This window comes from Lissotriton vulgaris, chromosome 8 (genome assembly GCF_964263255.1).
Source record: "Lissotriton vulgaris chromosome 8, aLisVul1.2, whole genome shotgun sequence".
NCBI classification, from domain to species: domain Eukaryota; kingdom Metazoa; phylum Chordata; class Amphibia; order Caudata; family Salamandridae; genus Lissotriton; species Lissotriton vulgaris.
In genome coordinates, this window is record NC_141696.1 from 731,026,613 (window position 1) to 731,052,536 (window position 25,924).

Consider the following 25,924-nt stretch of genomic DNA (forward strand, 5'->3'; position numbering starts at 1 on the left):
GACTTTAAGTAAAGGGTTTCTACAGGAATAAAAACCTTAGTTCTGGTGGTCAGGAGAATGATTTCCAAAGAATCCTCTAAAAGTCTTGGTCCTGCCTCACCAAATCTGTATATTTAAACTTCACTCACATTGGGAAGAAACTGCAGCCACTAGATTCTCAAAGAAAGAATCTGAGGGTAAGACTTCTTACTTGACGAGTTATCACTGGGACGATAGCCAGGAATTATTAAAATATAAATTTATTTTAGAAAACTGTTGGTTTTATAAGAGAACCTACAATTCAAACCTAAAAAAATATTTTGTGTAAGTGTTCTGCGTACCCTAAGAGATATATGATGCAGATATACAATTAAAGGAAACTAGGCTTGTTTGCCTCTGACTGAACAGGTAAGGACAGGTGGGGATAACATTGCTACAGTGTTTGAAGTATGCACATAGAATTCCTCTCAGCATGTAGTCTTACCACACATACAGACCCAGCACTACATGTAAGGATCAGAATGCCTCGGACGTCTGTGACTGGGAAAATGGTCACTTTGCAGCAGAGACGTATATAGACTTTAGATGTACTATAGAGCAAGATTTCACCAATGTAGTAATAGTTTAGCATATTTAATGCAGCTTATCCAGTCTCAGAATAATAGTTGAAACCACACACCAGCAATCCAAGATGATTTCTGTTTCTGTTTGATAATACCAGTAAACCTTCACTTCATCATCTTATTTAAAATCTTATTAGTATCCAGTGTTGAAGAAGATGGGCTGCATACTATGTAAAAAACAACCTCTATAAAGGAAGACATGCTAGCTACCACCAAAGAAACTGAATGTGGCAGAGGCCGCACTGTTACTATCTGTGTGGGCAGCCTTCACTCTGGCCCAGGAAGGGGTTATCTAAACACCTTCAAATGTTTGGAGCTAGTGAGTTAATGTTACAACCAATATGGGAGCCTCCAGGCTCTCATCAATGGCTGGTGGTGTGGCATTTGCATGGGAACATAGAGTGGCCACACAGATTGTCTGTCCTGCATGGTGCCTACAGAGGGTTTTTTATATTCTGTAATGAAGAACAAGACTCCGACTGTGGTTGTGTACCAGCACAATTTCGGGATTCTGCTCGAGTGTGTAATATACTGTGAGGTCCTGTTCCTTAAGTCTGCAGAAATTATTCAAGATGTGATATCCAGTAGAGAAAGGTTAGTTTCCATCTGGAATCCACACTGGAGCTGGCAACATTAGACGTCCCGCGTTTTGGTGGACTGCCCACCCCGGTCCTCCTTTACGCGGATGACGCCGTGCTTGTGGCACGTACTCCCCTTGGGCTACAAAGATTACTGGCAGCATTCGATGTCTTTATGACCTCCCTTGACTTAAAAATGAACACAGACAAGTCACATGTCATGTCAGTGGGAGGGAGAAAGAACAAGAATCCGAAGTCCTTTTTTTGTGCAAATACACCAATTTCTAGCGTAAAAACTTTCACCTATTTGGGGGTGGTATATGACGACAAGGGCACCTGGGCACCCCAAATAACGGTCAAAGTTAACGCTATGAAAAGATCTGCAGCTGCTATCGCCGGCTTTGCGAAACGCCTGGGTGGCAAACCCACGGAAGCAATGCTAGCACTTTACAGAGCGAAATCTATTGCAGTAGCAAGGTACGGGGCTTCCATTTGGGGATATACCAATAATGCAGAAGCGATCCAGGTAGAAGAAAACAGATTCTTACGTATGCTTCTAGGTTTGCCACAATCCACAGCTACCTTTTCCGTTCATACGGAATTAGGCCAGGGGTATATAAGTGACATTATCAAACAGTCCCCAATCTTGATGTGGTTAAAAATGTGGCTGAACCCTAATTTAACTCTGAACCACACAATCATGAGGGACTGTTTACGCTTGGACAATATGAGAAATATCCCGTGGCTTGCATACATTAAAAATACCCTAAACTCCATGGGCCGCCCTGATCTATTCTGTAACCCGGATTGTATTGTTAAAGATGACCTGGAATGGTTCAAAGTGAATTTTACTAAAATGAGAGAAACAGAGCGGGAAAGTTGTGAGCTTGTGAAACCCACTGTGAGGGAGCACTATGTTTCTAAGTCCACAATGGCCATTGAACCTTATTTAACGGTAGTGTCAATACCGTTACACCGCTGGTTACTAACCAAACTAAGACTTAATCAGATTCACTTCCTGTTAAATGACTCTAAGGTGTGGGCTAAGCCCGAGGATTTACCTGTCTGCAAATGCGATAGTTACTCTCTGCAGGACACTATACATTTTATGTTTTTTTGCAGCATTTACGCCTTGCCTAGGAAAAAATATATTGTCCCGTTGCTCAAAAACAAGGGGTTTGTCCAAGCCAAACCAGCTCTATTTTATTTAAAAAAGCTAGATTCACCACTAACAATGTTTAGTGTCGCAAACTTCTTGGTAGCTGCTTTTCGCCTTAAAACACGTGCCGGAAACAGACAAAATAACATCATTGGCGACAATTTATGGAATCCCTGAGAAACTGTTGCACTTTTTAAAACCTGTAAATATTTTAATTGTTCAATTTTAATAGTGACATCAATTCAACGTAACTGTACCTCATGATTATGTGATTTGTGTCTGTGTACTTTGTATGATTCGTCATGAATCGAAATAAAGTTGTTTTGAACTTGAACTAGTTTCCATACTCACTATCCAATTGTTATAAATGTATGCCTACATTGCAGTTCCTTCAACCTTAAAGTGAAGATAGACTATCATTTGTAGCATTCTCACCTGAATTTTCCATCCATGTTAAAGGGATTTCGCACAAGTAGGTTTATTTCAAGGAGCTCATAACAAGGCGATTCATATTTGGTAGAAGCCTGAAAGAAAAGAGACAATACCGGCAATTTAAGTGGTAAGTGATGAGGTTTCAGAACATGTGTGATGAGCTTAAGTATCAACATTAGTTCATTTTGTTCTTGCTCTTTGCTTTACAATGATTTCTAGTGCTGACCAACAGTGCAACGTTATGAGTGAAAAGTAAACTTAAGTATTTCAAGATAAACTTACGAGGTTTCAGAGTTTTAGTTCACCCCTTTACTTCATTTACCAATTACTGCATTGCACCATAAGCATCAAAAAATACATTTCAAAGTAAATACAATCATTGTTAAAAACGACTAAACCAATAATTTATATTAATCTACCTTTATTTAAGTTACTTTAGGGTTAGTGTCAATATGGCTGCAATTCACTAAAAATGAATCTAATTAAAAGTAAGTGGTTAGCTTAAGAACAATATTACTTACTAATGTAATTACACTTAGTTTAAATTAAATCAGTAGCACGCAGTTGGGAACAGGACCAGTATTAAATAAATTAAGGAAAATACACATTAAAAGCATTTAGCAAAATGTAAGATCAGGGTTAGAATATTTTCTACAATTATGTTTAGGATTAGGGTAAGCAGTCATTTAAAACAAAAGACAATTTCATCTGACTATTTATCTTTAATTAACTATACGTTTAGCAATGGGAATACAAACAGGTTATTACATTTTTCATTTGCTTAAAAATTAAAAATAGGGTTACAGTTCAATTAATCCCCTTACCTTATTAAAAAAAATTGAAGTGGTTTTATTTCATCTAATTTGAGTGTGGAGTTAGTATACGAATAGGGGAAACAATTAAATGAATTAAAAATAACTTAAGCCAATGTAAGACATAGTATTAATGAAAATGTAATAAAATGTAATGATAAGGTGTATGGGCTCAGATTAGAGCTAAAGTAAAGATACTAGAAAGGGATGAAGTAAATGTCCTTTTAATGTTCCTGGCGAGAGGTGGGTGTAATTCCCTAAGCAAACGAAGGAAGTTACTTCTTTATTTACACCTGCAGAGCTCAACTGGGGATGTTCCGCTGCTCCGTGGGTGGGAAAAAGATCCCAAAAAGCACAGTTGCTTTTTAAAGCCCTGTGGAGGGCTGAGTAATATAGGTAATTTAAAGCTACCTTTATTAAGGTAAATATATTGCAATGGCCCGCACAGTGCACTTCAAAGAAAGGACGTCTGTGTGCAGCACTTGCCTGCAGGATCCTCCTGGCAGGCAGACACCACACATAAGCTACCCTGTTGTGAAAGTAGCTTTGAAGAACACTGCCAGGAGCTGGTATTGTAATGAACCCTATTTAATCACTATTAAGTTAATTTCAATTGTAGCCCCTCCCCCCCCCCCACGCCCTACTGTGCCAGGCAGCACAAGACTTCCTCATTCCTTGTATTCATCAATGTCCACAATGACGAAATTTTGTTTTGCATAAGATTTTACCTACATTCTTCCCTTTTCTCAAACCAGGGCAGGCAGATGCAGACAAAATTTAATTTCTGGCAGTTTCACATCAGCTTACCTTGAATGGGGAAAAAGGGATTTTTTTGCATTCCAATAGGCAAATAGAGGGAGGGTGAAGTAAAGTGGGACAGTAAAGGTAATGACATGCAGCCATTTAAACACTGCTAGCTCATGTGAGGCTCCCGCATATAAATACGAAGTTCCTAAAAGTTAGACTGTATTATACAATAAGGCTTGTGCATATGATCTGTGATGGAATTTTTTGAGCGCCTTCAAATTCAGGGTTAAATCAAGTGTCGTCATGGATAAAGAGGTCCTTTTCAAAAACTAACATAGTAGTTATATTAGACCCTATGGCGCAGATAGTAAAAAATATTTAAAAAGACTATGCACAATATCTCACAAGGAAGGACACGGTTGATGTCAGTGGAGTACTACAAAATGTTTCACATCATGTACCACAATCATACATTTTAATGAGGTCATCAGAATGGGTCATGCCACATGATACAAACTTCAGTGAACAAGAAGAGCTACTACATTGTATCTGGATCTGACTTTATGAAGCAACTGGAGCTTCTGGTCCCATAAAGTAGAACTACTACTGAGGTGACAATAATTGTGTTGATGTGTTCACTTCATAGGTAGGGGCCTCTGTGGGCCTACAGGGCTGGCTGGGCTGGCTGGGCGATTTACAATACTATAAACGGGTGCAGCGGTCCCTCGTTGTGATCAGCAGCCTGTTTGGCAGTGGTTAACTTGTTTGGGAAAATCATGGATCCTTCGTATTTGCAGGGGTAGAGGGAAGCTGCTATTCACAGTGGATCTCTTGGACAGAATGCAGCTGGAAGAGTTCAGGATCCTCACGCTGTGTAAAGTGGTACGCAGTCATACACTTTGGCAAATACTTTTTTGTATATGAATGTGAGGTAAATCACCACCAAACTGCCTCAGTTTTTTGTTAGGTACAAAGCATTGATTTTGAGATGGCTCAGTGCAAATTGTAGTTTAACATCAACACATTCAAGAAGAATACAGAGAGCTCGATAAATTGCAACCTACATCTTCCATCCCATGACATAGAATACTCACACTGACAGCTGTGGGAAAGGGACCTAGATCGCAAAAGTGTGGCTACTGTGGCACGACAATGCCCATTGGAACCTGGATAGGGTGTCTGATGCAAACTGCTCGTTCTCGCCAGTTTATTACTAGAGGGTCTGATTGAAAGGCAGGTGAAGGCAGAACAGCTGAAGCTTTGGCTAACCAAATTTGATAAACACAAGGAGTTGATGGACTGAGTGCTGAAACTGTTCAGACACTCAGCCCCAGTCACAGATCTGAGTTGAATCCATCATCATTCTTTAGCTCACTTCGCCACCTCAGTTCAGACCCGGCAAATCAGTCTTGACCATGTGCCTCATGGGAACAGTCCAGCCCAAACTGCCAAGCCAGGTCTTCCCGGAACCGGAAACAAGCATCCTGGGACCGGTTCCTGGGTAACACCCTTCATCAGCCAGGCTAGCTTGCATCATCTGAGCAAGGGACTCACGTCTGGGCATACCCTGCCAACTTAGGGTGAACAAAGCAAACACAAGATGATGGACGGAGCACTGAAACTTTTCAGACACTAACCCCCAGTCACAGATTTGGGTTGAACCTATCATTGTTCTTTAGCTCACTTTGCCACCCCAGTTCAGACCCAGCTATATGCAAATCAGTCCTGACCCTGTGCCTCATGGGAACAGTCCAGCCTGAGCTGCCAAGCCAGGTCTTCCCTGGACCTGGTCTGAATCACAGTTGGTGTACGGTGACTCTTACACCATCCCAAGGTGCGGGGCATCTGTGCAGTGTATCAGGCCTTCGTTTTGGGGGGAAATGGGCTGTATGGTTGGCTGTGGCTTTGTCGCATTTCTCTACTCATTTGGATACATGTACCATCGTCCACACAGGAGCTGTCTCCACCTGGTATTCTCAGTGTACAGTGGGTTCTGCATGTGCTGCTTTACCGGGTTTCAGTTCTGTCCTCTGTGCATGACCTCGGGACTCCTTGGCCCAGTCTCTGATGCATTATTTTCCCACATGCCATCTGGAAAGTCCCCTATGCCAGTCTTTTAACACCTTGGTAGTGTGGTGCTAAGACATTGCAAAACAGTAATTTCTACTCGTCCACCATATACTTGCAGAAGGGTGGGTATGACTGTGTGTCTTTTCTTCGCTAGGCAATAAAAACACAGGAGTAGGGGTGTGCTATGTCAATATAAGTTTCAACGGCACCTGATCCCTGCCTATCTGTCACCAGTATGTTCAATAGCAGATTTTCTTTTTGGAAATGGAATGTACAGAAAGGTCTGTTTGAACGTGTTAACCAATCCATCATGGTGGAGAAAGTCTCAAAACCCCTCCTGTTCCTTGTCTAGCCCTATTTAGGTAGGCTGCTGGTGCCTTGCTGGCTTCAGACTTGTTGCTCGCTCCAGCAGATTCATGCACCTGTCTGAATTTCCCCCTTCAGCTTCTGATGGTTCCAGATTGCTGCATTTGTCATCTGCCTGAGTCCTTTCAGTGTTATGATATAAGGGTTGACCCAACAGTACTGGGACCTGGGTAATCAATAGTACATAGAAAGGGGTCCCAGTTGACACAGTGTGAGGAGCACAAAATCACAGTTCATACAATATAAATAATGAAGGACTTCCTGAGAAAGTTAGTTTGAGAAATGTTATTTAATACACATCCTCATTTGCAAATTAATTGCCAGTACTTTTAACAAACACAAATTTAGACTTATTCTTATTGCCCAAGAGAGGAGGGGCGTGGGAAGGAAGGATAGGTGAGAGGAGGGAGTGTGTTGAGGGTAGTGCAGAAATCAGATCAGTTTCAAAAGAAATAACAAGTGGTCTCATAAACATTCAGAGTTAAGTACCACACTGACGTATATACATTGTCATTCACAAATTTTATACAATAGAAATATTCCTATCCCATTATAAGCTACCACAGCCAATCATGATGTTGTTGTTGATGGGTAGGGGCAAGCAAGGGTGTGTCGACGTTTTGACCCCAGAAGTGCAGGCTGAATCATGCCCTACTGCGGGGTCTTCATCAGGACAGGTGGGAGTGGGCTGTCGGGGTAGTGGAGAAGGGCACCTGTAAGTAGAGGCAGGCTATTTAGTATGGGGAATCTTGCTTATTATTCAAAAGGGCTATAACAGTCACACCATATTACCTAAAAAGGCACGCTGGATCGCGTGACACCGTCTAGGGTAGGTAGTGGGCCAAAAGGCTCCAAATTTCAAGAGAGAGCGTAAACCTAAAAAGAAATTTGGCTTGAATCAGATTGTGGGCAATCGTAAAGCAAGTCCCACAACACCAAAATTCACTATTGTCAAACTGTGCTTAATTTAAAAAGCATCAAAGATAACCCAGCCGGGTTAAAAACAAGGACATCATCACACATTGGAGGATGAACCAACCATACAAACAACAGGATAAACCCAAATCATATTGTCATTTAAAATATACACGGCTGAGAAAAACCTCTCATTTCTACTCCAAAATCGGCTAAGGTTACATGTCAAAACATATAAGCACGTAAATCCATATTTACCCAAAGTTCATAGGCTAAGGTTGAACTTCATAAGGCGATATTCGCCATCAATCCTTGGCATGATATCTTTCAGTTATTAATTACTTCATTAGGCGATATTCGCCATCACTCCTTGGCGTGATGTCTTTCAGTTATTATTTACTGGCCTAAAATGGGGGAAAGAATAGGTGGAGTAGTTTTAGTTGAATTTCCCCGTGTCTAGATTGTTAACTAAATTATATCACACTCTTGGTGTAGCCATGACTCACCGCACGTCCGGCGGAGTTGGTCCTCACCGGTTTTCAAGCATTAATAAGGGACGGCGCGGCTGTACGTTTTCGCTAGCGTCTCAGCACGAGAAACAGCCCAACTCAGTTATTTAACGGTGAGCGCATCTCTAAGCAGCAGCTAAATGCCTGCTATTCTTTTTAGCCAATGAGAGCCCATTAGGAAAGGAAGACAGAATTCTCAGTTTATGTTCAAGGCCGGTTGAAATTAAGCTAAGTGTCCGGTGCATGGAGCACGGCGCAAACCCAGCATTCTCTTAGTTTTAGCTTAAAAAGAAAATGAAGGCTATGCGAGATTTAAAAGAGAGTTGAAAAAAATTGGGGCCTTAATCTTGGAGAAAGGGTCGATGTTGTCATGAATCAATAGAGCTCAAGGAGTTATGATGACATACAAAAAGATTCCACACGGAAAACGCATCTTGGGACCTGATACATTATTACGGTCAATTGGTCATCTTAATACGGATTGATTAACCGTAGATGATTGCAGACATCATATTGGGGTATTTTCATAAACGAATGGATCAATTCAACAGTATCAAGACGTACCCAAACCTCTATTGGTGTACATATTGGTAGAGAGATGGGGGTACTTCACGCAAAATGGCAAATCACATTGACTATCCTCTAGCACAGTCAGTTAAATTGCCCACCTTAATCACAAAAAATTGCATGGAAATTGGAAAAATGCTATTCATGTTGAAAAATTCATTGAATTCCTTAAGTCACTAAGGTCAAATGTGATACATAGCATCAGAGAGAAAATGAGTCACCACATTACAGTTCATACATTACATTCTCATAAATGCCAACACCTATATTACAATTTGTCATTCACAAGAGAAACCAATTCATGTAAGCACACTAATGTAGACATGCTAACTGAGCGTAACTATTGTCCTGCTCGTTCAGCCCATGACGTACGGTGTCCAAACGGGTCATCCATTTACTTTCCCTTAAATTAAGGACAGAACCAATACTACCTCCCCTGGGTCCCAATGAGACTTTTTCTAAAACCACCCATTGTAGCTCTTCTACTGTGTGCCCGACCCTTCTGTAGTGGTCTACTATGGGTGCCCCGATGACCTCACATTTAATCCTGCTCTGGTGCTGGAGGATACGTGCTTTTACTTTTTGCTGTGTTTGGCCTATGTAGGCGAGGCCACATGGGCACGTGATACAGTAGATCACACAGTTCGTGTTACAGTTAGTGAATGTTTTTAGATCTATACTGTGGTGTTTGTAATTAAACTGTTTTGTTTGTAAACACATTGGACAAGCCTTACAATGTCCACATCTGTAATTACCAGTCATACTTGGTAAATTTCACAGAGTTTGCAGGGACGGAGGTTCGGGAGTAGCCAGATAAGAGCTTACCACCTGATCTTTTATACTCCTTGATTTTCTGAAGGAGTGCATGGGTAACTGTGGTTGTCCAATCTCCTCGGACACAAGTGGCCAATATTTGTTGACGATTTTTCGTATGCTGTTGCTTTGTGTGCAGTAAGTAGTAACACAAATCATTCTCTCTTTACTGTCATCTTTTTTTGTCTGTGGGATGAGCAGTTCGTCTCGAGGGCTATACCATGCCCGTTTCTGGGCTCTCTTAACGAGTCTTCGCGGATACCCCCTTTCTATCAGTCTAGAACTGAGATCTTCTGATTCAGAAAAATAATTGTCTTTTTTGGTACAATTACGCCTTACGCGAAGGAATTGTCCCACCGGTAGGTTGTCTCTCAAGCCTCTGGGGTGGTGGCTATTATATAGCAATAATGAATTGCGTTCTGCAGGTTTCCGATATAATGTGGTTGCCAACTTGCTATCTTCATGGAAGATCGTGATATCCAGGAAATCCACTTTTTCATGGTGCGACTGCATGGTGAACTGATTATCCCCACTTTGTTGATTCAGCCATAGATGGAATAGGTTAAGGGCTTCTTCTGTGCCAGTCCATAACATCAGGACGTCATCGATGTAGCGACGCCACATCCTGATGTGTTCTTGATAAGGGTTATTTGGATTTAATACAAATTTCTGCTCATAGTCAGCCATATATATAATGGCTAGGTCCGGTGCAAAGGCTGCCCCCATTGCGACGCCCTTGGTTTGAAGATAAAAGTTCCCTTGAAACATGAAGAAATTCTTCCTCATAGCAATTGTTAATAGTTGGATAATAAACTCAGTTGGCACCGCCATAGGTGCTGTACGGCCATCAAGTGCTACACGCATAACCTCCAAAGCCTCTATTGTGGGATGCTCGTATAGAGCGATACTATGTCGTATGGGGAAAGACGTAGGTACAAAAGACAACTCTTTCAGTTCTGTCAGTACAGAAATATACCAAATTTAACGTTAATCATGATGAAAGGAGAGCTCTGACCACCCTGAGAGATAATAAGGGTTTTTGAGTGAGTTGGAATTTAAGTATCTCAACCAGAGTGATCCGAGGCTACCTACAATGTACACCCTCCCCAAAATCCATAAGAATATGCATGAACCCCCAGGACGCCCGATCGTGTCTGGATGTGGGTCCATTCTTGAGCCCCTCTGTAAGTACATTGATGTTTTCTTGAAGTCGATAGCAGAAGGAACGGCCACGTATTTAAGGGACACAATGCAAACCATAAACTTGGTGGATGGCATGGAATTCCACATTGATGAACAACGGTTGGTGACATGCGACATAGTATCGCTCTATACGAGCATCCTACAAATAGAGGCTTTGGAGGTTATGCGTGTAGCACTTGATGGCCGTACAGCACCTATGGCGGTGCCAACTGAGTTTATTATCCAACTACTAACTATTGCTATGAGGAAGAATTTCTTCATGTTTCAAGAGAACTTTTATCTTCAAACCAAGGGCGTCGCAATGGGGGCAGCCTTTGTGCCGGACCTAGCCATTATATATATGGCTGACTATGAGCAGAAATTTGTATTAAATCCAAATAACCCTTATCAAGAACACATCACGATGTGGCGTCGCTACTTCGATGACGTCCCGATGTTATGGACTGGCACAGAAGAAGCCCTTAACCTATTCCATCTATGGCTGAATCAACAAAGTGGGGATATTCAGTTCACCATGCAGTCGCACCATGAAAAAGTGGATTTCCTGGATATCACAATCTTCCATGAAGATAGCAAGTTGGCAACCACATTATATCGGAAACCTGCAGAACGCAATTCATTATTGCTATATAATAGCCACTACCCCAGAGGCTTGAGAGACAACCTACCGGTGGGACAATTCCTTCGCGTAAGGCGTAATTGTACCAAAAAAGACGATTATTTTTCTGAATCAGAAGATCTCAGTTCTAGACTGATAGAAAGGGGGTATCCGCGAAGACTCGTTAAGAGAGCCCAGAAACGGGCATGGTATAGCCCTCGAGACGAACTGCTCATCGCACAGACAAAAAAAGATGACAGTAAAGAGAGAATGATTTGTGTTACTACTTACTGCACACAAAGCAACAGCATACGAAAAATCGTCAACAAATATTGGCCACTTGTGTCCGAGGAGATTGGACAACCACAGTTACCCATGCACTCCTTCAGAAAATCAAGGAGTATAAAAGATCAGGTGGTAAGCTCTTACCTGGCTACTCCCGAACCTCCGTCCCTGCAAACTCTGTTGAATTTACCAAGTATGACTGGTAATTACAGATGTGGACATTGTAAGGCTTGTCCAATGTGTTTACAAACAAAACAGTTTAATTACAAACACCACAGTATAGATCTAAAAACATTCACTAACTGTAACACGAACTGTGTGATCTACTGTATCACGTGCCCATGTGGCCTCGCCTACATAGGCACAACACAGCAAAAAGTAAAAGCACGTATCCTCCAGCACCAGAGCAGGATTAGATGTGAGGTAATTTGGGCACCCCTAGTAGACCACTACAGAAGGGTCGGGCACACAGTAGAAGAGCTACAATGGGTGGTTTTAGAAAAAGTCTCATTGGGACCCAGGGGAGGTAGTATTGGTTCTGTCCTTAATTTAAGGGAAAGTAAATGGATGACCCGTTTGGACACCGTACGTCATGGGCTGAACGAGCAGGACAATAGTTACGCTCAGTTAGCATGTCTACATTAGTGTGCTTACATGAATTGGTTTCTCTTGTGAATCACAAATTGTAATATAGGTGTTGGCATTTATGAGAATGTAATGTATGAACTGTAGTGTGGTGCCTCATTTTCTCTCTGATGCTATGTATCACATTTGACCTTAGTTACTTAAGAAATTCAATGAATTTTTCAACATGAATAGCATTTTTCCAATTTCCATGCAATTTTTTGTGATTAAGGTGGGCAATTTAACTGACTGTGATAGAGGATATTCAATGTGATTTGCCATTTTGCATGAAGTACCCCCATCTCTCTACCAATATGTACCCCAATAGAGGTTTGGGTACGTCTTGATACTGTTGAATTGAACCATTCGTTTATGAAAATGGTATAGAGACAAAATATCGACTCCAAAATATCGACTGGACATAATATCGAGTTTAAAATATAGACTGGACAAAATATCGACTGGACATAATATCGACTACAAAAATATCGTTTTTCAGGTAAGTGAAGTAATATCGACTGTATGAAATATAGATAGCAAAAATATCGATTTTTTAATAATATATAATATTTTATAGTGTATTTTTATGTAATAATATGTGTGAATAGTGTGTATTAATGTTATTAAATATTTTATTACATGAATTTTGTTTTGATAATAATTGCGTAATGTAATTCTGTAGCGGGTTGTGGGTTTATAGGGGAATAGGGTGGGAAGTAATTTAATAATAATTAATTAATTAATATATGTTTGTTATTATTTTTAATTAATAATTAATTGATAATTAATTAATATTAATTAGTTAATTAATTAATATAATTTTGAATATATTTTGTATTAGTAAATAATTGTTAATTAATTAATTGTAATTAGTTAATTACATTAATTAGAGTACATTTTTTATATATATAATTTTGTGTTATTTTTAAGTAATTAATTTTGATAAAATAATATTAATTATTAAAATAATTACACCTAATGTTCTAATATATTTACTTTATTGTTATTGTTAATTAATAATTAATTGGTAATTAAATAATATTGATAAATGTTGGGTAAAGGAGCATTTTTAGGGTTCAGGGTCAGTTTTCAGGTCATGGGTAAAGGGGTATTTTTAGGGTTCAGGGTCAGTTTTCAGTTCATGGGTAAAGGGGTATTTTTAGGGTTCAGGGTCAGTTTTCAGGTCATGGGTAAAGGGGTATTTTTAGGGTTCAGGGTCAGTTTTCAGTTCATGGGTAAAGGGGTATTTTTAGGGTTCAGGGTCAGTTTTCAGTTCATGGGTAAAGGGGTATTTTTAGGGTTCAGGGTCAGTTTTCAGGTCATGGGTAAAGGGGTATTTTTAGGGTTCAGGGTCAGTTTTCAGGTCATGGGTAAAGGGGTATTTTTAGGGTTCAGGGTCAGTTTTCAGGTCATGGGTAAAGGGGTATTTTTAGGGTTCAGGGTCAGTTTTGGGTTTTTGGGTAAAGGGGTATTTTTAGGGTTCAGGGTCAGTTTTGGGTTTTTGGGTAAAGGGGTATTTTTAGGGTTCAGGGTCAACAAATAAGATTTTAAAAAATTATTTTTATTATTTTCATTTATTATTTTATTATTATAATTTAATTTAAGTCGTTTTAAGTATATTTTAGTAATTAAAATTTAATATTAATTTAATTTAACACTGTTTTTAATAAAGTCGATATTTTTTACATCTATATTTTTGTTAACGATATTTTGTACTCGATATTTTTGTACTTACCTGTTTGTAGATACAAACTCGATATTTTGACTGTCGATATTTTGTCCACGATATTTTGGCAAGTCGATATTTTGGCAGTCGATATTATTTCAGTGATCCTATGAAAATACCCCAATATGATGTCTGCATTCATCTACGGTTAATCAATCCGTATTACGATGACCAATTGACCGTAATAATGTATTAGGTCCCCAAGATGCGTTTTCCGTGTGGAATCTTTTTGTATGTCATCATAACTCCTTGAGCTCTATTGATTCATGACAACATCGACCCTTTCTCCAAGATTAAGGCCCGAATTTTTTTCAACTTTTTTAAATCTCGCATAGCCTTCATTTTCTTTTTAAGCTAAAACTAAGAGAATGCTGGGTTTGACCGTACTCCATGCACCGGACCCTTAGCTTAATTTCAACCGGCCTTGAACATAAACGGAGAAGTCTATCTTCTCTTCCTAATGGGCTCTCATTGGCTAAAAAGAATAGCAGGCATTTAGCTGCTGCTTACAGACGCGCTCACCGTTAAATAACTGAGTTGGGCTGTTTCTCGTGCTGAGACGCTAGCGAGAACGTACAGCCACGCCCTCCGTGATTAATGCTTGAAAACCGGTGAGGACCAACTCCACCGGACGTGCGGTAAGTCATGGCTACACCAAGAGTGTGATATAATTTAGTTAACAATCTAGACATGGGGAAATTCAACTAAAACTACTCCACCTTTTCTTTCCCCCATTTTAGGCCAGTAAATAATAACTAAAAGACATCACACCAAGAATTGATGGCAAATATCGCCTAATGAAGTAAATAATAACTGAAAGACATGATGCCAAGGATTGATGGCGAATATCGCCTTATGAAGTACAACCTTAGCCTATGAACTTTGGGTAAATATGGATTTACGTGTTTATATGTTTTGACATGTAACCTTAGCCGATTTTGGAGTAGAAATGAGCGGTTTTTCTCAGCCATGTATATTTTAAATGACAATATGATTTGGGTTTATCCAGTTGTTTGTATGGTTGGTTCATCCTCCAATGTGTGATGATGCCCTTGTTTTTAACCCGGCTGGGTTATCTTTGATGCTTTTTAAATTAAGCACAGTTTGACAATAGTGAATTTTGGTGTTGTGGGACTTTCTTTACGATTGCCCACAATCTGATTCAAGCTTAATTTCTTTTTAGGTTTACTCTCTCTCTTGAAATTTGGAGCCTTTTGGCCCACTACCAACCCTAGACGGTGTCACGCGATCCAGCGTGCCTTTTTAGGTAATATGGTGTGACTGTTATAGCCCTTTTGAATAATAAGCAAGATTCCCCATACTAAATAGCCTGCCTCTACTTACAGGTGCCCTTCTCCACTACCCCGACAGCCCACTCCCTCCTGTCTTGATGAAGACCCCGCAGTAGGGCATGATTCAGCCTGCACTTCTGGGGTCGAAACGTCGACACACCCTTGCTTGCCCCTACCCATTAACAACAGATCATGATTGGCTGTGGTAGCTTATAATGGGATAGGAATATTTCTATTGTATAAAATACGTGAATGACAATGTATATACGTCAGTGTGGTACTTAACTCTGAATGTTCATGAGACCACTTGTTATTTCTTTTGAAACTGATCTGATTTCTGCACTACCCTGAACACACTCCCTCCTCTCACCTATCCTTCCTTCCCACGCCCCTCCTCTCTTGGGCAATAAGAATAAGTCTAAATTTGTGTTTGTTAAAAGTACTGGCAATTAATTTGCAAATGAGGATGTGTATTAAATAACATTTCTCAAACTAACTTTCTCCGGAAGTCCTTCATTTTTTATATTGTATGAACTGTGATTTTGTGCTCCTCACACTGTGTCAACTGGGACCCCTTTCTATGTACTATGAATCCTTTCAGAGCAGTGGCGTAACGCATTTTTATAGGGTCCCACCTGCAAAGTACATGGAGGGCCTCCCCTCCGGACTCATGTAGGAGCTCTCAGGCCAGGCTACTCTGCTGAGGGGAGGAGCCCCTGGAGCTCGCCCCCTCCCCACACTGTGTGGGGACTGCAGTGGCTCTTTGTTATGCCACAGTTTGAGAGGTTTTCACCTTTAAAGGAAACTGCAGTTCAACTTAGTCTGCTTTGCAGTCAAATCCTTATCCTGGTTCCCTTATGGAGTCTGAACTAGTATAAGGAAGCAGCAGGTCTTTACCACGCGCCCAAAAACCATGCATTCGTAGCAGACTTGCCCTTGACAACAGAAGACTGAGTGAGCAGACTTGGATGACATCTTATTGCTCTCAGATCTGAAAATGTCAACAGCCAAATTACGCTAGCCCAATCAAACAGAGGCCTATAAGTCCAGAACTCCTAGGATGGGGCCAAGATGAGAAGGACTAACTACCAAAGTACACGGAGAACAAACATCAAAAGGCAAACACTACAATATACTTATTTAAAGTGTCTTAACTACTAGCGAGGTTAGAAAATACAACTCAGTGGCAATAGCCACCAACATATCCCTGGTAGCATGCCACATAAAAAAAATAGAAGAACTTAATAAAAGGATAACTTACTGTAAGAACATTTAATTAAAAATACATTTTAGAAATTACTGTAATCATCCATTAAATTTAGGCTTAAAAAGTACCATGAAAGTATTTCATTCATCAGCACTGCTGCCTTTGAATAAAGCAATATATCTTTCGAAAGACAATCGATTCACCTAGAATGAGGAAATAGTTTATAACACAGTATTTTACTCATGCTGAATGGAAGTTAATCAAACTTTATCTAACAGAGATGCAATAAAAATGTGAGCACCATGGAATCCCTACTATAATCAAAGGGGATCTGAACATACATAATCCCACTTCTACCAACATGTAGTTTAAATAGCCCCCTCATATATAACACACATGGAATTGGGCGAGCCATATATAGAGGATAGAATTATGGTTTGACCCATTTTGGCCTGGATTAAGATTTGGACTAACCGAGAGGCTGGCCTCAGCAGACAGATCATTAAGGATTGCTTGAGCCGGGACATAGGGGGACAGATCCCGTGGCTCAAATATGTAAAAGACACTATGGAAGGAATTGGTTGCAAGAATTTGTTCTTTGAGCCGGAGTCCATGACCAACCTGAATAAAACCCTGGCCCAAAAACTTTTTATTGCCTGGGCAACCGCCAGAAGGGCCCACGCTGAAACCGGGAAAATATCCGTTGTGGCCCATGGTTCACTAAAAACAATGCCTGGAATGGAACCATACCTAGCGTTGATGCACAACGCGCAGGAAAGATTTTATATGACTAGGTTCCGACTTAATCTCCTTCACCATTTACTGGCTGTTCCCGCAGGATTCACACGCTCTGTAGAGTTGAAGGGTACCAGCGGCTGCGACACTAGGTCTCCGCAGGATACCCTTCACTTTGTTTTATTATGTCCTTTTTATTCAGAGCCTAGAAGAAAGTTTTTAGTAAGGATCTTGAAAAACAAAAGACTGAGACATGCTAAAGCAGCCCTCCTTTTTTTGCAAAAAGCTTCAGACCCATATACTCTGTTATGTATAATAAGTTTTATTAAGGTGGCCATGAGATTAAGGAACTCCAGGGAAACATCGGCCCACATCATTTTATAGACTGAATCAATGTCTGCATAAGATTCCCAATGATATATTGCTCGTTTTGCCCCTTTTTAGACCTATTTTTATTGCTCTTAATATGCCATTTTTAAAATGCTTTTTAAACATTGTATGTGTGTCTTTTCATGCTCTTTAATGGTATCTTTTTAAGTACCGAATAAAGATATTTGAATTTGAATTTGACAAATGGCACTTAAAAAATACTGCAAAAATGTGAAGATTTTTTATGAAAGAACCCCATATTGACAAATGGAAAATTCAGACAATAAAAACTTAAACACATATAGTAGTGAAAGTTAATATTTCCATGCAAGTCTTGAGCAAATACAGAACGTTTTTCAATTTGAAGATTAATTAATATAGGATGGAGATCAATAAAGACTTGGAAGTCTGCAAAAGATTCCTGATCCACATACAGAATTCATAACCTTCTTTTGTTGCCTCTCTTCTGAAAATGCTACTGGAATTTGAATCTACAACACCTGGGGACGTATTACATATGTGCCCCGAGGGTGCATCGGGCGTTCACCTGCTTTGCGTGCCCCAGCGGCCCTCTGGTATTAAAGAATGGGCTGCAGACGCTTGTGCAGCCCTTTCTGTAATACAGCTAGCGCTGGCGCACAGAAACATCAGCACTATCTTCACGGGCATTCTCTCATTTGCGTGGGGGCGTGCACCATGCAAAGGAGGGACGCGGTTGCAGAGGCAAAGATGCCCACAAGAGGCGCACTGACTTTGCACTATCTAAAAGGTGGCGGGCGCACTGTCAGTGTGCCCTCTGACTGCAGCCCTCTGAAGGGGGGTAAGAGGGGTCCCAGTGCCCACCCAGAAATTCCCCTGCAGGAGGGTACAGTCACTGACTGCACCCGCCTGCAAGGGGATCTCTGATCCCCCTTCAAAGTGTAGGTGGGTTGCTGCTTGCACTGTGAAAACACGGAGCGGTTTCAAAGCACCTGCTTCTTTTTTCACAGGAACCGCTGCTCTGGAGGCATCCCTTTCCAGGTAGTAGAGCACACTTTCCCTATTTGCGCCGAGCGCAAACAGGGATAGTACGTTCATTACATAATAGGGCCCCTCATGGGAAACTGTTTGATGTCCACTTATTGCAATTGTTCAGGCAGATATCCAAGCTCTGTTCCAGTTCCTGGGTTTCTGTGTTACTGCACTTTTCCTGCATCATTGAGTTTTGGGCAGATCATTGTAGAACATTGTTCAGCAACAGCCGACTTAGCCTGTAGAGTAAAATAGGATAAAGCAACAACTTCCGGCATGTGTGTGCATCTTTAAAGTAGCATGCTAGAATCCAGGTGGATGTTAAAAAAGTTCCTTAAAATATCTCTGCATTACTCCATTAAATACAGGAAGTACTGGACGTGAATGTTTGTCATTATTGCACAAAAAAATAATCTCATTGCTCTTTACTACTTTCAATTGGGAAATGTTTCACTTGCACACTGTCAATTCAGCTCTTGGCCTTACTCTGTTGCTGCCACCTATGTCCCTACATCATATACCAAACTGACGTGTAGTTACACCCGAGTAAATAGTGGGTCTTCAGAAGAAACAAAGTTTGATGGTACAACTTCACAACCAACAGTCTCGAACTACCGATACTCCTATGTGATAAGCATTTAATGTCATTTGCCACTTCTTGTGCTCCAATACATCGATCATAATTTCAACTTAACCCTAACACTGCTCTCTCACTATATTTAAATATAATTATTTAAATTGAAGTATCTTAATCAAACGTCAATACCAACACTAACCATACACTACACACAATTAAAATACATTAAATTAATGTATAGTAAATATGGGGTCAGATGTACATAGGTTTGGCTTTATGATTCACAACTAGTTAATTTTTGCGATTCTCTATTTGGAAATTGCAAACACTCAAGTACTAATGAGTCTTTGATATATTTTGCGATTACCAGTGGGTCACAAATAGTTCTACCTTATTAATATTCATGAGGTAAGTCGCAATTTGCGACCCATTGGGAATCGCTAAAATCACAGGGATGGTGGCCTGCTGGGGTCAGCGGACCACCATGTCTGTGATTGTTTTTAAAGAATGATTCAGAAAAGGGGGTGGTGATGAACAGAGTGTCTGAATTAAGCAGACCACTCTTACCCAGTCCAAAGATCAGGGCTTGATCCATCACCGTTATTTATCTCACTGCACCATCCCATCAGGATTCAAGCAAGCCGGGCCGAAGACGGCTGTAATGCCAGAAACCGGTCCCCGGAAACTTGTTTCCTTTCCAGTATAAGAATTGGCTTGGTAGTTTGGTCTGCCCTGTTCCCATGATGCACTGGGCCAGGGACAGACTAATTTGCATGTAGCCAGGTTCTGAGCTGGGATGGTGCAGTGAGCTAAAAAACGGTGATGGATCAAGCCCTGATCTGTTGACTGGGTACGAGTGTTCTGTTTAATTCAGATACTCTCTCCATCACCAACCCCTTTTCTGAATCGTTTTGTCCACCATAAGCGTGAAAGGGTATACTCAGATGTGAGTCCCTTGCTCACTGCACCATCAGGATTCAAGCAAGCCGGGCCGAAGACGGCTGAAATGCCAGAAACCGGTCCCCGGTAGCTTGTTTCCTTTCCAGTATAAGAATTGGCTTGGTAGTTTGGTCTGCCCTGTTCCCATGATGCACTGGGCCAGGGTCAGACTAATTTGCATATAGCCAAGTTCTGAGCTGGGATGGTGCAGTGAGCTAAAAAACGGTGATGGATCAAGCCCTGATCTTTGGACTGGGTAAGAGTGGTCTGCTTAATTCAGACACTCTGTTCATCACCACCCCCTTTTCGGTATCATTTTTGTCCACCATAAGCGTGGAAGGGAATACTCAGATGTGAGTCCCTAGCTCATTGCACCATCAGGATTCAAGCAAGCCGGGCCGAAGACGGCTGAAATGCCAGAAACCGGTCCCCGGTAGCTTGTTTCCTTCCCAGTATAAGAATTGGCTTGGTAGTTTGGTCTGCCCTGTTCCCATGATGCACTGGGCCAGGGTCAGACTAATTTGCATATAGCCAAGTTCTGAGCTGGGATGGTGCAGTGAGCTAAAAAACGGTGATGGATCAAGCCCTGATCTTTGGACTGGGTAAGAGTGGTCTGCTTAATTCAGACACTCTGTTCATCACCACCCCCTTTTCAGTATCATTTTTGTCCACCATAAGCGTGGAAGGGTATACTCAGATGTGAGTCCCTAGCTCATTGCACCATCAGGATTCAAGGAAGCCGGGCCGAAGACGGCTGAAATGCCAGAAACAGGTCCCCGGTAGCTTGTTTCCTTCCCAGTATAAGAATTGGCTTGGTAGTTTGGTCTGCCCTGTTCCCATGATGCACTGGGCCAGGGTCAGACTAATTTGCATATAGCCAAGTTCTGAGCTGGGATGGTGCAGTGAGCTAAAAAACGGTGATGGATCAAGCCCTGATCTTTGGACTGGGTATGAGTGGTCTGCTTAATTCAGACACTCTGTTCATCACCACCCCCTTTTCGGTATCATTTTTGTCCACCATAAGCGTGGAAGGGTATACTCAGATGTGAGTCCCTAGCTCATTGCACCATCAGGATTCAAGCAAGCCGGGCCGAAGACGGCTGAAATGCCAGAAACCGGTCCCCAGTAGCTTGTTTCCTTCCCAGTATAAGAATTGGCTTGGTAGTTTGGTCTGCCCTGTTCCCATGATGCACTGGGCCAGGGTCAGACTAATTTGCATATAGCCAAGTTCTGAGCTGGGATGGTGCAGTGAGCTAAAACACGGTGATGGATCAAGCCCTGATCTTTGGACAGGGTAAGAGTGGTCTGCTTAATTCAGACACTCTGTTCATCACCACCCCCTTTTCGGTATCATTTTTGTCCACCATAAGCGTGGAAGGGTATACTCAGATGTGAGTCCCTAGCTCATTGCACCATCAGGATTCAAGCAAGCCGGGCCGAAGACGGCTGAAATGCCAGAAACCGGTCCCCGGTAGCTTGTTTCCTTCCCAGTATAAGAATTGGCTTGGTAGTTTGGTCTGCCCTGTTCCCATGATGCACTGGGCCAGGGTCAGACTAACTGACACCGAAATCCTAAATAGTGTAATGCAACATTTATATAGTGCTTAGTGTGGGTGAGTGAAGTACTTTCCTACATGGCTAGCATGTCATGGCTAGCATGTTACTCCGTTTAGGGTGTGTGGTTGGAAGGGTGTTGTCTTTATTTTTTAACCTATGTGGGTTGTGCTTCCATGCTAAAGTGATAACAACTGAAGTGTGGTGAACATGTTAAAGGATGTCGCGGTTAGAAATGTGGTGGATAAAGAGGTATGAGAGATAGGCATGCAGTTTATGGTTTTCAGTAAGTTGTCACCTTTGTGCAGCTCTGCAGATCCCTTAATGGTATTTCTTGTGATCACAGTCCACTTAGCTAGTTAATGGAATGTGTTTTCCAACAGATATTTGTTTTAAAATGTGTGGTCTAGAGCAGGCATGTTTGAAGACGAGAAATGGTGGTGAGACAAGCTGTGAAAGACTTTATTACCATCCTTCCATATCTGGTTGTCATTTTTGAATGTAAAGAAACTTTCATAATATATAATTGGCCTGCTGTATGCGGCAGATCTTCAATTATTCTATGCCAGCTCAGTTGGTGGTAGCTGGTTTATGGTCTCTACAGAAGAAGGCGATGAATGAGATCTGTAGCCAATTTGTCTAGTGTAAGTGTCACAGGATTGGGCAGTATAAAGGAGTTATTATGCAGGCTGTATGAACTACAATTAACTGCCTACAGTTCAGTGTTATGGTATTGGTATTTTTGTAGGATAAAGAGGGTATGCATGAATTGTCATTACTTTACGATACCCAGGCTAACCATAAGTCGGTCCTTTAAGACTTTTCTAGATTTAGAACGTAGTGTACTGGTTTGGCTGTACAAGCTTTATAAAAGTGATTGCTGTGTGAATAAATTCTACATTTCCGGCACCTCCATCAAGTTCAAAGCCATCAAAGCCTCCAGACTGGACAGGGTACCAATTGATCTATTGAAATGTAACATCAGTTTATAGGCACCTTTGCTTAAAAACTTTTTAAGCTGTATGCTGTACATTCTACTTGTAGCAAAGATGTTGGCTTAATTAAGCTTGGATATTATGAGTGTGAGGATAGCTTGTAGCCTTGTTGATATCTAAAGTTTGGAAGAAGCAATGCATCATCTTTAATTTGTTGAAGGTGCTTTTTGTTAAAGTGTTGACATATGGTGTCAAGGAGAGGTCTGAATATGATTATCCATAGGTTTTTTACTTCTCTTGATGTTGTTGGATGGACCTCGAGTTACTTGTGCCTTGAGGAGGTAGGCTGGTATTTGTGCCATTGTCGTCGGTCAGGGTTTCTGTTTGCAGTGTTAAGCTTTAGGTGGCAACTTATCCTTCCTGTATTTATTGCACAAATGCAGTTGTCATGTTTTGAGTTCTAGATAAATTCTGGGTATTGTAGTTTAGAATGATTTGTGTCTCATCTCATTAGGTACACCAGGTGAGATTGAATGATGTTATCAGCACTGGTAAAGGGGTTAAGTAGATGTTGAATACAGGAGATATGATGTACGCCTTAAGTAAACCACATTGTTGGGAGTAAGGAGATGATAGGAAAGGTGCTAAGTACAAAGCTTGCCAGGTCTGCGTGCAATAATGTTTAACACAACTGTTGGATATGACGTTGAGTAATACAGGGAACTATAGGGTGGTCTTGATTGATGCCGGTAGACACATGAGACTCAACTGATAACCCATCATAAGTTAAAAGTTTATGTTATTTTTTGTATGTAACACAAAATCCACAACAGGAGCACCCAAGTGAAACACGGAAATGCATTTAATTTTATAAGAATGTAAGGCAGCTGGAATTTTAATGAAATTGTTCCTAAAGGTAACAAAATATAGGCTGCATGTCCTGATCTGTTTGTTTCTTTTAAGACAAACATGAAACATACATCACCAAATGTCACTGCAATATTTTCCTGTCGATGGTGTAATTCGTATTGGTGCTTTAAAGTGAAAATCAACAACTTGATTTAGGTGAAAATATTATTCAAACTTTGAATCTAAGAGCTTTAACAATGAGATTGGAGAAAACAAAATCCTAACACCCTTAATGCATATTTTTACAAACTCGCAAAAAAGAACATTTACCAAACATATTACAATTAGAAATGACACATAAAGGACAAAAGCATTTCTCTTTTATAGCTAATCTTAGACGTCTATAAAAATTATTGTTCTATTATCCTTTTATTAGATAGAAAAGACAGGAACATTCAATTATGCATCTCTTACAAAGCACCATAAACTTCAAAACTGCATGACTTACATTGGTTTCAATGCTGTTGATTTGAGCTTTCAATGAGAACGCCATGGTTGTACCACCAGCTCCATTTAATGGACTAGAAACAAGTATCAGTGTTGCCTCCGAAGGATGTATAAAGCGGTAGGTAAATTCCATACTTAGGCCTACTTGGCTCCTGGTACAAAAGAATAGAAAGGAGAATTACATAGGATCCGATAATATATAGCTAGTCATATGCAAACTTTAACCGCTTCCATAAAATGGATATTCTCAATTGAAAGGAAAAGGAGCTTAAACTTCCAAAATGGTGGCCTTGAGCATACTGTAATATAGTACAACAACCCATAACTTCCTATACTATACTAATCAAAGTGAAACTTACCAGCTGTAGGAAAATGCCTTTGTTTGTAGGGTCACCCCCATTTTTTCTGGACTGATCCTGCTGTTGGACTTTGCACTCTGGGGCACTGTTAACCAGGTCCCAGTGCATGCCGAAATTGGCAACACTCATGATTCTCATATCTAACTTGCCTGTAGCACTATAAGTCCCTAGTATATGGTACCAAAGTGTTGCTAGGGCCAGTAAGTTGAACGTCATTAGTGAACTCCAGCACATATTGTGCCACCACTAAAGTGCAAATACAGAACATGTTTCCAGGCCAGCCCCTGCAACCTGGGGAGACGGTTTTAAAACTGCCAATTCAACCTGGCAAAATTAACCTTTTATATGTTCAGGTACAACTATGCCTGAGTAAATGTGTGCACTGCTGTGAAGGTAAACAACTATGAACTCTCGCCAGGGGGCAGGGAAGCAAGCACAGCGAGGGCGGCAGGGAAGCAAGCACAGCGAGGGAGCAAGCACAGCGAGGAGGCAGGGGAGCAAGCACAGTGGCAGGACCTGATATCTACAAGGATCTGAAGGATGTGTTTGCACATTTACATCATCTTTTGAAGAGTAACTTCTGTTCTGCACACACACACACAGAGCCACGCACACACACATACAGAGCCACGCACACACACAGACAGAGCCACGCACACACACAGAGCCACGCACACACACACAGACAGAGCCACGCACACACACAGACAGAGCCACGCACACACACAGACAGAGCCACGCTAGCGCCTTCCTCTCCCACCCGTGTCAACTATTCAACGTGCCCCGGGGGCTACCACCTGCAAACCCAGGCTTTACTCACAAGTGCCCAGTCGCTATCTGTTGGTCGTCAGGTGGCAATTGCCCGTGGTGGTGAGCTCCCGGGTCCGCATGGCTCTAGACTTGATGTTCCAAGTAGAGGGGGCTGCGGAGCGCGAGGTGGGGGTGGCATACTTCAGCTGCCCCAAGGTACCGCCACCTGGCAGCGGCGGAAGGCCCGTGTCTAGTGTCGCCGTCAGCGGCAGGTGGGTGTCGCCGCAGTACCCCTCCATCCTTCCAGCCCACTGGCTGCGCGCGGTGAACTCCCACCCTCGGGCGGGAACCGAGGGGGGCTCCAGGCTGCGCTCCCCAGTGCCCGCGGCTGTGGGGGTCGGTTGTTGCGGGGCTGGGGTGTCCCTTACAACTGCCCTGGTCTATGGGGCTCAGGTAGGGGTTGGACCGAGGAGGTGCCTCCCCCTAAACCCACGCCATCACGGGGAGGCTCAGGTGGGCTTCACCTGCTGCCGGAAATGGTTTGGTCACTGAGGGCGCGGCGCGGGTCCCCCCTGCACCTACTGCTGCCTCCCTGTGCACCTCAGGTGAGCTCTGGACTGGGAAGCGCCGTGTTACATGTGCCCGATGCGAGACACGCAGCGCAGGTGGAGCTGTCACGCGGATACCGATTGCATGGGGCAGGAAAAAATATCGCAGTTGTACTTCGGGGTCCCCGTCGCACTCCTCCCAATCTAACAGCCAATAACATAGCTCTGCATATGCCTCTACCCTACACCCTGCCTCGGAGGGAAGAGCTCCCCAACATTCGTTCCC

General features: G+C 41.8%; 1 protein-coding gene across 1 annotated transcript in view; it reads right to left on the minus strand.

The window, feature by feature from the left end:
* Positions 1 to 25,924, minus strand: part of CFAP47 (cilia and flagella associated protein 47) — a 2,734,468-nt gene that overhangs the window by 1,971,323 nt on the left and 737,221 nt on the right. The window contains exons 38-39 of the mRNA XM_086934611.1: positions 23,983 to 24,133; positions 2,775 to 2,863 (exon numbers count right to left, since the gene is read on the minus strand). Of these exons, the coding sequence (XP_086790737.1) occupies positions 2,775 to 2,863; positions 23,983 to 24,133 (240 nt within the window). The remainder of the gene's footprint in view (positions 1 to 2,774; positions 2,864 to 23,982; positions 24,134 to 25,924) is intronic.